The 12,065-nt window shown below is 44.3% G+C and overlaps 1 protein-coding gene across 1 annotated transcript in view; it reads left to right on the top strand.

The window, feature by feature from the left end:
• LOC147622363 (V-type proton ATPase 16 kDa proteolipid subunit-like) overlaps positions 1-8,853 on the top strand; it is a 40,833-nt gene extending 31,980 nt beyond the window's left edge. The window contains exons 2-3 of the mRNA XM_086823476.1: positions 8,045-8,330; positions 8,451-8,853. Of these exons, the coding sequence (XP_086679602.1) occupies positions 8,045-8,330; positions 8,451-8,580 (416 nt within the window). The 3' untranslated portion in view covers positions 8,581-8,853. The remainder of the gene's footprint in view (positions 1-8,044; positions 8,331-8,450) is intronic.
• Positions 8,854-12,065: the final 3,212 nt, after the last annotated feature.

Here is a 12,065-nt window from a genome sequence, read left to right as displayed (position 1 = left end):
TGCCCTGTTGTTTGCCTTGAACTCCGAGCCAGAAAGGGTCGCCTGCTTCAAGGAGGAGAGAGAGAGACGAATTGCTTTTGCCTGTAGAAGCTGTGGAGGCAAGCGACCAGCTATAGATCAGCCTTGTCAGTAGTCGACGAGCTCTCCCAAGCTGTTTTGCATAACGAACTGACATCTGTCTCAAGCCGAGGGTGTTCCACCTCCAAAAACAGTTGGAAAGGGGGGCGCCTAGCTGATTTTGGCCCTCCCCTCCCAGAATAGCAACTCGTGGATCCTTTTTGGCTTGATGGGCTGCCCACCTTGAGTAATGGCCAAGTTATTAAAACTGGTCCTCTTGATCAATGATGTGAACACTTTAAAAATTGTCCACACAAACTTAAGTGTATGTGAAAACTTTATAATTTGTCCGTCCAAATTTAAGTGTATGTGAACATTTGCACTCATAAACCTTAGTATAATAAAACGTGAGCTGTAAATTGAGTTTGGGGTCACTTGCCACCTGCAAAACACATAAGACCACCGCCTCAGTCCCAAACAAGTGTGCACACACGTGTCCGCAGGGTTTCCAGGCGTCCCCGGAGCCCATGGATAGTCACAAGCAGAAATACTAGGCATTGTCCAAGCAGTCAAGACAAGTCATTCATGCATGTCAAACACACACAAATGCTTTATGCATAATATTCTAGATTCCATCTGCCAACTTATTCATCTTGTACCGAATTCTTCTCGGGCACCGTCCATATAGGTATAAAGAACGCTCACCAGGGTGTCCACCCTTCCATAAGACTTCATCAGCATGCCAAGAACTCTCACTAGGGTATCCACCCTTCCATGAGACTTTGTCAGCATGCCAAGAACTCTCACCAGGGTATCCACCCTTCCATGAAGCCCTTCCACATGTACTGAGTCACATGTACTAAACCATGCTTGAAACACACACCAAGGTCTATTCCTATATTCCTACCCTTCCATGGTGTTCCTCCACATGTGTATAGTAAGAAATATGACAGCTAGCTTATTGAGTGCCCTGTAATCCACACATAAGCGTGTGGACTTATCCTTCTTTTGGACAAACAGAATGGGAGCGGCAAAAGGTGAGAAAACTGCTTCAAAGGCAAGTTCACTTTGGATAACCTGCTCATTGTGAGAAAGTTATAACCAAAGCGTGTCTCTGAGTACTTCAAGAGATCCTTTCTGGGCGATCTCTTGCGGAATTCATTCAAAATAAACTGATGGTTTTAAATGAAGCTTATTATCTCCTTGCCTTTTTTAATGTGTGGATCAACCCATGGCAAGCTGCCAATATCTTTTAGTAAGTTGCTCCAATGAGCAAAGCATGGACTAAATGTGATAAGCGGATACGTGTCTTCAAGCTTTAGACCAGCTGCGCTATTTGTTGCCTCACCATCAACTAAGAACTGAATAACATTTTGTGGGCCAACTTTCTCAATACCTTCGGCCCACTCTTCCACAAGCTGATTTGTAATTTTCCAGTCCTAGAAGCATCATGTGAGGAAATGAATTGCATTCTTCCTTGAGAATAAGCAACCATGCCATATGAATGGACCTTTTTCGAGAGTCACTCTAGCCATCTGCAATAAGTGACACACCATTCTTTGCCCAACTTTCATGCGCAGATTTTCTCCTTTTGCAACAAGGTGGTGCGTAGTGTCTCATACGAAGGAGGCTTGTATGTTGGGCCATACGGTGCAATCTCGTGGACCGTTTCAATAAAATATGGAGACCTGGCAACATTGAATGCTACATGATTGTCATGTGCATGAAATGCCATGGACATTCTCTGAAGCTAGTCCAGAAGGGGGCAGCCAGAAAAAGAGTAGTAGGTTGGACTTGGAGCAAGGCTTGGAGGACTTGGAGGGCTCAGTCGGCTGCAAGACACTGGAGTCGGCTGCACAAGAGCAAAGGCGGCTGCAAGCGCTGCATTAATGGAGAAACCAAGCCCACTCAGTCGGCTACAAGACAGTGGAGTCAGCTGTACAAGAGCAAAGGCCCACTCAGTCGGCTACAAGACAGTGGAGTCAGCTGTACAAGCACTGCATTAATGGAGGCGCCGACTATAGCAGTCGGCCAACGTTTCATTTGTCCAATGGCCTATAAAAGGGCAAGTGTGCTATTCATTGTAATCATTCACTCCCATAAGGAGTGGGTCCTTAGGGTCCCTAGACTAGGACTGTTTTGGTGATGTTCACCTTTTCAAAAAGGCAGCCAAGGGGCTGTAGATTGTAGGTACCTTTTTGTACCATCAGAAATATATTGAATTATCAGCATTTCACTCTCTCTCTACTCTCCCTTCTGTCTGTGTTTTTGCATCAGCATGTTCTAGATGGTGTTTAGGGCTGAAAGAAAACTCCCAGAGCTTCCGCGTGTTACATTGGTATCAGAGCATCAGGCTCAGCAAAGCTAAACACTGATTCAGTCCCATATGATGTTGTACAGGTCTAAGGTACAGGAAAGTACACGGATACGAAGCCCAAGGCAAGGAACACAGAATCGGGAAGAGCTCCCAGGAGGTTTGTTGGTGGTGTTCCACAAAGCCAGAGGAGATGGCAGTCCTATGAGCCAGATAGGTTCTCAGGCAACGGTCCCAAGGGAGGATTATCCTCCAAGGGGTGATGTGAGAGTGCCAGACTCATTTCTCAGGAATGAAGACCAAGGCAGTGTTCAGAGTTAGGGCAGGAATGGATTGGGGATTGGGTGGAACAGATGCATAGATCTTATTCAGAGTCAGAGTGGTTTTGGAGACCGGGCCGGGTTTTCAGAGAAAAGGGGTTGCTAGTGATGGATGGATGACAGAGGGACTCCCGGAACAATATGGGATGATGACAGTCATCCAAGGAAAAAGTTGGAATCCCGACATCAAGTTTAGCAGAGGGAGATGTCATGTGCATGAAATGCCATGGACATTCTCTGGAGCTAGTCTAGAAGGGGGCAGCCAGAAAAAGAGCAGCAGATTGGACTTGGAGCAAGGCTTGGAGGACTTGGAGGGCTCAGTCGGCTACAAGACAGTGGAGTCAGCTGTACAAGAGCAAAGGCGGCTGCAAGCACTGCATTAATGGAGGCGCCGACTAGCAGTCGGCCAACGTTTCATTTGTCCAATGGCCTATAAAAGGGCAAGTGTGCTATTCATTGTAATCATTCACTCCCATAAGGAGTGGGACCTTAGGGTCCCTAGACTAGGACTGTTTTGGTGATGTTCACCTTTTCAAAAAGGCAGCCAAGGGGCTGTAGATTGTAGGTACCTTTTTGTACCATCAGAAATATACTGAATTTCCAGCATTTCACTCTCTCTACTCTCCCTTCTGTCTGCGTTTTTGCATCAGCATGTTCTAGATGGTGTTTAGGGCTGAAAGAAGACTCCTAGAGCTTCCGCGTGTTACATTGATTATGATAAGAGAACCTTGTAACATCTGCATCTACCCTCTCTTTCTTGTGGGGATCCCAAGCTGCTCCCAAGGTTTGTTGCTTGCTGGAGCTTGCACCCATAGGTTGCGAATCCTGGGAAAATGCAAATCTCCCAAGTCCTCCATACTGGTGACTATCTCCCAAGTGTACATCTACTGAATTAAGATGCATCAATTGCTGGTTTCTTTCGTGCACATGCTTTCTCCTCTTCACTTGGGTACTTTGCCAAAAGCTCTCTACGCATTTTAGGTGTTGTCCTTGGGCATTTGTGCACTTGTACTTTTTCATTGTTTACACGGCATAGATGTGCTCTCACAAGGTTTGCTTCTCCTAACTTCTCTTTGTTACATTGCTTACATTTCCATCGTGTTGCACCTCCCTTCGATGAATACCGTTCTAGTCTTTCAACCTCATCCCGCCAAGTAGCATTTAAAGCCGATCGCTTTGAGCCCGAGGAAGCTGGGCAAAAGGTATGGGCATCGGGTACCTTTTGCCCTTTAAAAAAAAATATCCATGTCATTTCATTCCGCGTGGGGGAATGTAGCCTGGCGTGCCGTATGGGTGTTCCCCCGGCATTATCCCGGCCGTTCCACCTGCCACGTGTTCCCCTGCTTCGTTCTGTCCGTTTCTTGCATCTTGGCCATAGGGGAACGCATTCCATCGTTCCCCGAGGGGGGGAACGGCATTCCCCTGCTACTATGCCTGTGGGTGCTACTTGAACTGCATTAGATTGAGAGCGGACATATAACAACGCACACTCTGCTCCTTTTTTGATGGCTCTTTGGGCCTGAATGTGGGAAATGAGTGGAATGCCAGGAATGCTCCGATCCCCACGAATCATGAGAGGCTTAGGAAAGCCTTCAACTATGGTGAAAGTGTTCTGCCTCCAATCAGGAATGGGTGCATATTGACGAAACCACTGGATCCCGAGGATCATGTCACACCCTAAAAGAGGGGAGACAATGAAATCCCGTTGGAATGTGGCCTGCTGAACGTAAAACTCAAATTGCTGAGCTTTATGAGTGATGTGTGTACGTAGACCAAGGGTAAACCCGTCCACATCTAAGTGATAAGGAACCAAGGTACAACTCATCTTGGTAGCCAACTGCGGAGGTGGTATTGAATTCAAAGAGGGTAAAAGATGAGCGGCATTGGAGGTTGATGGTGGAGGTGTGGATGATGATGCTATGGTTGCTACTGTGGAACTGGATGCCTTAGCAGACTTTTTAGCTTGAAACTTAGTGCAATCTTTCTTCCCATGTCTCACAATGTGACAGAAGAAACAACGGTTCTCTGTCTTGTACTAAGTTCTTGGGCATAGAATCTTCTTATTGCCCGATTGACCCGAGGAATTTTTCTTTTGGTCCTTTTGGTCTTTGCTGTTCTGAACCCCCTTACCCTGGGCAGATGACTGCTCGGTGGATGATTGTCATTGGGACTTTGGGGTAGATTGTACCTGCTTGGGCTTACCTCCGTTCAATATTAGCTCCTGATTTTGAGCGAGGGTTCTGAGGCTCAAAATTCCTCATTGGGTGCCTAATGGTAGTATCTAAACCTCGAATAAACTGCTTGAGCTTATCTTCTTCCGATATGCCCAACTGCTGGGCCATTGTAATGACCTTGTTTGAATAGGTCAAAACAAGGTAACCACCTTGAGTGAGTTTGTAAAACTCATCCATGTACTGTGGTGGAAGAAAACGGGCTTTGAGGTTAGCCATGAAGGTGTTCCAATGAAAACGGAATTGGCCTGTGATGGGGTCTGTGTGAAGTTGACCAATGTTGCAGCCTGCCACTAAGTAACGGCTTTCCCAGTGAATTGGGGTGTGCCACATGGACTTTGTCTTGTGGATCTGTGATTTTAGCTAAAGGAAAATGTGCTTCAAATTGATGAATAAATTGAGTAACCGCAGCATGATCACACTTACCATCATACTTACTAAAATTTAGAGAGGTTCGTATGACGGTGGTGGTAGGGGCGTTGGAGGACGAGGAATGTGGAGCCTGTTGAGGGAGAGCCGCTAGAATTTGTGCCATCATTTGCTGATTCTAGATTTGCACAGCCCCCCTGTTGAGTCTTTGCTGGAACTCTCCGTCGACTTTCTCTCTACGGCATTGGTCTTCCTCATATTTGTGTGTGGCTTCCCTATTCTTCTGTTCCTCCGAACGTCTTAGTTCTTTTTCTTCATCTGTTTTTTTTTTAACTTCGTCATCTTTTCTTCTTTGTTCTTCAATATGTAGAAGGACCTGTGCTAGATCTGAGATGCCTTCTTTGGGCTTCTCTTTTTCGGCGGCAAGGTGCATCTGTTTGGGCTGCCAAAACTGATCCAATCCACCTATATCCAGCCTCTTACCTTGCCAAGATACTGGCTACAATGGGAAAGCATGTCCACGTGGTGCCTGTTGGAAGGTTGGCGATTTCGAGCTTGTGATCTATGGCTAGAAGGTGCCTTGGATTATCCCATAAGTGGAAGCATGGGAAGTTGAAGAGCCATATATAGGCTAGAGTGGCACCTTGTCATAATCATCTCCTCCGGCTGGTGTTTTGGGAGGCAGCTCACCGGGAGATGGGAGCCCGGTGGAGGGATGCTGCAGTGCCCGTTGGGGGTGTTCGTGGAGCTCGATGGTGATGCGTCTCCTATGTGCGCAAGTCTTCCGTTGCGCATTCTGACATGGTATTAGAGCCTGGGCGTGTGTGGTCCTGGGCGGCTCAGGCATGTGTGGTCTTGGGCGACCCTCTCGCGCCTCGGTGGCTTGTGGAGCTCGAATCGAGGGAGAGTGTTGGAAGGTTGGCGATTTCGAGCTTGTGATCTATGGCTAGAAGGTGCCTTGGATTATCCCATAAGTGGAAGCATGGGAAGTTGAAGAGCCATATATAGGCTAGAGTGGCACCTTGTCATAATCATCTCCTCCAGCCGGTGTTTTGGGAGGCAGCTCACCGGGAGATGGGAGCCCGGTGGAGGGATGCTGCAGAGCCCGTTGGGGGTGTTCGTGGAGCTCGATGGTGATGCGTCTCCTATGTGCGTTAGTCTTCCGCTGTGCATTCTGACAGTGCCATGCCTGGGCATGCATGTGATACGGCACCATAATATGTGGGTTATGTCGTTTGTCTATTTTGCAAGGGATGTTGGGGAGATCAGGATTTGTTTGATGAGTACTCCGCAAAAGTCCTTGGTGATATTGGATGACTTTTTTGGTCATTGTATGGTCTAGCCTCTAGCTGTTGTTTGGGCGGGGCATGGTGTTTTGCTCCGGATGGAGCTATGGTTGGGTGGTGAGTTGCCAGCATCACGAAAGTGTTGGTTTGTGTTGTTTGTCTGTCTTGCAAGAGATACTTGGGAGACCAGGTGCTGTTTCATGAGTGCACACACAGTGGCATCTCCATCCATCGTGTAAAGTGTAGGATGGCTGCCTAGATTACGGCCGTTAGATTTGTGGGTAACCTTTTTCTGTGGCTGCTAAGATTCTTGAGAAAGGTCATAAATTTGTGGCTGAGCTTGTGGATTTACCCCAGGATTCATGGCTTAGGTTCAAACTAAAAAGCAAGCCGCAAGCAAGCCCTAGAATCGACTTGAAAGCAGGCCTAAAAACTGCCATCAACAACTGTCTAGTTGATGTAAACTTGATACACACAAGGTATACTGTAAACAACAAAGAAAAGCATCAAGAAGGTGGGAAGGCTGAGATGAACTTGGATGTACTGATCGAGGTTGAATTTGTGGTTGGAAACTCATGCGGTTAGGCCAAAAACGCTAGCATGCAACGGATTACAGGATAATTATTGCACCTAGTTGCTTTTTCTTGGCTCATGCATCCCCACTCTTGGTTGACCCTGGGCTTCCTAAATCTTGAGCCCAAAAGCATGGCAATCAGTGTCAAAATGCATAATGCACTGAAATTAGCCTCTCTCGCCCGAATTTGTGACCATCCCCATACCAATTTGAGCGCTCACTGGCTGTTATGATCGGCATGGTTTTTTTAAGCCTAAAGAAGCACTGCTTGGTAGCTCCTAGCCAGTGTGGCTTACGTAGGTCACCTCGCGGAAGCCCTCGTCAGACCCAACAAATGGAAAGTATGGCTGCTTTTCAAAGACCTGTTGACCAGCTTTTAACCCTGTTGTTACTCATGACGTCCTCCCCTCTACCTAAAGTTGCCTAACACATTAGATGGCTAAATTTCAGATCCTGTGGAAGCTTCTGGTGGAGATTCTTAGGCACCTCCCGGAACCCCTCGTCAGACCCAACAAAAGGAAGTATGGCTGCTTTTCAAAGACCTGTTGACCAGTTTTTGACCCTGTTGTGATCATGACCTCTCGTAGAGCTGGGTCTGCTTCTCCATAGTTGTGAGATATTTAGTATTCAATGTACATCTATCTGCACATGTGAAGGTTCAATTCCTGGATACTTGTACTCTTAGTTTACATTTGGACATGCTATGGTCTTTTATGTGTACAGGCATACTCAAACATGAGCTTACACATGCTTACAAATGTTTGTTACTTTTTTATATGGAATGGTTTGGTGCTTGATGCAAAGCGTTCTTTTCATGAGGTGCTTATAATTGTTTGGAAATCTTGTGCCTTTGTGATGTTTCCATATTTAAATCATGTTATAAAATCCTGCAGGTATGGGTGCTGCTTATGGAACTGCAAAGAGCGGTGTTGGGGTGGCATCCATGGGTGTGATGAGGCCCGAGCTGGTGATGAAGTCGATTGTGCCAGTCGTCATGGCTGGTGTGCTTGGTATATATGGTTTGATTATTGCTGTGATCATTAGTACAGGAATCAATCCCAGGAGCACTGCATACTACCTGTTTGATGGCTATGCGCATCTCTCGTCTGGTCTGGCTTGTGGGCTAGCTGGCCTTTCTGCTGGGATGGCCATTGGTATTGTTGGTGATGCTGGTGTCAGGTAATGGGCTTTTTGGGCACTTGGATAAGGTCCTGTGTTATAATTGTCTTTGTGGGTTGCATAGCAACATTGTTTAAGTAGCTCTACTAATTGGCTTTGCTTATTGATCCTATTTTGCAGGGCAAATGCACAACAACCCAAGCTATTTGTGGGCATGATCCTTATCCTTATCTTTGCGGAGGCTCTGGCTCTCTATGGATTGATTGTGGGCATCATCCTGTCCTCACGTGCGGGCCAGTCCAGGGAATGAGGAATCTGTGCCGAGTCTTATTTAAGGAATCTTCTGGATGAATTTCAAGAGCTTAAGAAAGCTTTTTTTAAATTGGGACTTGCTTTAGAAATTTGTTAGTCTATTAATAACATTTAAAAAAAAAGTAGAGCAGTTTATTAATAACATTAAAAAAAAAACTAGAGCAGTGACATCCAATGTCATTGTGTGTAATCATGTGGACCCCCTCTTTTGTTAAAAGTAGCTGAAAACCTGTGGTCTTGCGAAAGATAATGTGACGCTTATTTGGAAGGTGCTAAATGTCTATCTATAAGACCAAGATTTTGAGGCAGTGTGTGCAGAGCATGCCCTCCAAGACAAATCCTAGTGGCACTTGTGAATCCCTATGGAGACTCAGAAATTGAAAGATACTTTGGCTGTACTTGCACTTTGCCTCTACCCACTCCCATAGTGGAAAGTGATGGCAGGTTATCCCAGTACCCCCTCCCACTCTTTTAAAAATTAAAATCCTGTATTTAGAAGTACCCGTTGTGTATTAAATTATGTTACTTGTTTTAATTGTAGCAAGTGTGCATATTTTCTGGAACTCCATCTTAATACTTGTCTGACTGATCCAAGGAAGTAACTTTTTGGTATCCTCAACTCTTGATCAAAAGCTGAAAATGACAAAAGGGGAGGCATAATTTGCGTGTTTTCAGCAAGAGGTAGGCAAGTCTCTTTTATATCCATCGGAAGAAGTCCGTAAACGAAGTGCGTTTGATGTTGCATCATTTGAATTGATGCTTTCATATTACGTTCCGTAAACGAAGTGCGTTTGATGTTGCATCATTTGAATTGATGTTTTCATATTACGTGATAACGTTTCATGTAAGTTGCCCACAACAATTCTAGCTACACTTGTTGTCTTGTAAACTGACGAGTGCCTGCCTTGGCAAAGTGGCTAGCGCATGCGAAGGGGCAGTCATACTCCTGGCACAAACCTGTAATGCTACTCTGCACGTCTTTGAATTATTTGGTGCTTACATGATGTTTATTGCTGGCATACCGAGATTAGTATGAAGTTAACCTTTCAAGTTTGTACTTTTAATTGATTGAGGCTGAGGATCACACTTTCGGAGTAATACTACCTAGTCGCCAACGTGTTCTAACGAAGTTTCTTTCCTAGAGTTGAAAGCACCACTAGGTATAGGCACATATGCCTGCATTGTCATGACAGAGTTTGGATAAATCATAAGGCAAACCAATGGGAAGGTAAAATTTACAATGTGGAAGATTTTCCCAGGTCGGTCAGTAAATGTTACGTCCTCCCTCCAGATAAAGACCTGTCCCTTCTTTTTCCATACAATCCTGCAAGCTCTAATAGCTTTCTCCAAACTCTAATCCATGTGATAAACAATCATCTGGTCAATAGCTTGCTCCTAACCTTAGTTTTAACACTATTATCCAAGCTCATTTTGTATTACAGTAGTAAGACACTCACTGCATCATGCTCTAGCATCACCTTAATTCACCCTTGTTTGCAAGCTTAAGCTCGCAAAACAAAGAGAAAAGATGTGCAGACAATAATGTCAGTTCAGAATAAAGCACGATGAGATTTGTTTGTAAAGAGATAAAAGGTTGTAGATTGAACATGTAGAATATAGAATCAAGAACAAATTAGATTCATATACAAAAGTGAGATAATTTGAAACCACTTCGCATATAGCATTCAGCCTAAAGGACACTGCAACTTTAGTTTTCTATGCATTCTCTTGCTCCCTATCTATTGATGTTTTAACTATTCGCCTTGGCAGATGTAAGGCATAATCATGTGCTAGTCTTGCTATTCTAGCTATTTCGCTCATTAATAAGTGTGCTTTCTAAGTTCAGTGCATATGTAAATGATGGGTATTTCTTACTTGAAAAGTTAAAAAATGTGGATGCTCTAGAAACCAAAACTTTAATGATGCCTTGGTTAGGTTTGGTTGTGTACACGGTGCTGCACGTGGATGCAGCATGCACTTGAAAAATAAATAAATTAATGAGTGGATATTCTAGGACACTATGTTTGGATATGAACACTTCGATGGGAATGAAAGCACTTGAAAAATGGATTAACAAGTGGAAAGGTTTGGGTGTAAAAATGGTGATGAGTATGTATGCACTTGAAAAATAAAATGATAAGATAGACCAGAGCTTGAGTACAAGGTTTAGATAAAGCATCACAATTGGTACTAGAAGGTGATCCTTTGTTTGAGTTTCTCCATGTTCATATGTGGTGGTAGGTGACACGAGGGAGAGTGCATTGGGAGAATAATCCTAATGTAGAAAGAGAGACATAATACTAAAGATACGATACAGACTATAGAGGAGATCTAGGATATGTGTGCTTGTGTGCGTATAGAGAGAGAGAGAGAGAGAGAGAGAGAGAGAGAGAGAGAGAGAGATCATGTTTGCAAAGAGAGGGGGAGTATAGAGAAATTTCCTCTATCTTTGTTGAATCTTCTCTGGACAGGATGGTATCACTATATGACCAAACACTGCACCATGTGGCATCACCTTCATCATCAATAATCCCGATTCCCAACACGCAGCACCTATGGTAAGATAGAGCAACAAGAGAGATGCTTCTTCTTGTCTACTAGCCTGTGCAAGGGAAGAGGGACAAGGGAGTGTGACGTGTATCTTGGAGCATCTTCAAGGCGCAGTGTGTCCATAGGATTTGTTACATGTAGGTATGTCCACATGATTTGTTACATTTGGAAGTATCCGATGCCACAAGTGTTCAAACACTAAGAAGTTATCCACCCAAAGGGGCCAACACCTAGCATTGGAAGGGTTATTTAGTTTGTACCTTGTGTCCAAGCATGGTAGGGTCAACTGCATTAACGACCTCCTCGTGTGGGTCTAGCCCATGTGAGGAAAGTTGGTGCAATTGCATCATAGTTTGGGTTAGCTACCCAAGATATCACTTACATTGAGCATAATAAGTTGCTAAGTTCTAGTTGTAGAATTTTTAGTACGATGTACTATATGTTTCATTAACCTTTGATTTCTTTTAGAATATATACATAGATTCTAGAAGATGGGGATTTTGTTACTTTTATTATGGTGTGCAATGCATTTGTGTTTTACAAATGAATGTGTCTATATAGTTAACTTAGGTTAATTACATTTGATGGTTAAAATTAGGATGGATGGGGAGAGAGAGAGAGAGAGAGAGAGAGAGAGAGAGAGAGAGAGAGAGAGAGTTATTTATATCAAAGGTCTACTGCATACCCAAGTGCATACCCAAGTTTTGAGACTTAAGAATGAATACAACTGATTCATGAATAAGTGACATGAAAACATCTACTAAAGAAAAAAGACTTGTGTACTAGTGGATCCGTGCATACAATGAAGAGAATCCTCATCCTTGATGGTAATTAGTGTGCAACAATGCCCACTTCTTGTAGTGACACATTTGAGAGAGAGAGAGAGAGAGAGAGAGAGAGAGAGAGAGAGAGAGATTAAATTAAGGGCTAACC

Source organism: Cibotium barometz, chromosome 29 (genome assembly GCF_041138505.1).
Source record: "Cibotium barometz isolate CiBa-2024 chromosome 29, ASM4113850v1, whole genome shotgun sequence".
Taxonomy (NCBI): domain Eukaryota; kingdom Viridiplantae; phylum Streptophyta; class Polypodiopsida; order Cyatheales; family Cibotiaceae; genus Cibotium; species Cibotium barometz.
This window is presented reverse-complemented; position numbering and strand designations above follow the sequence as displayed.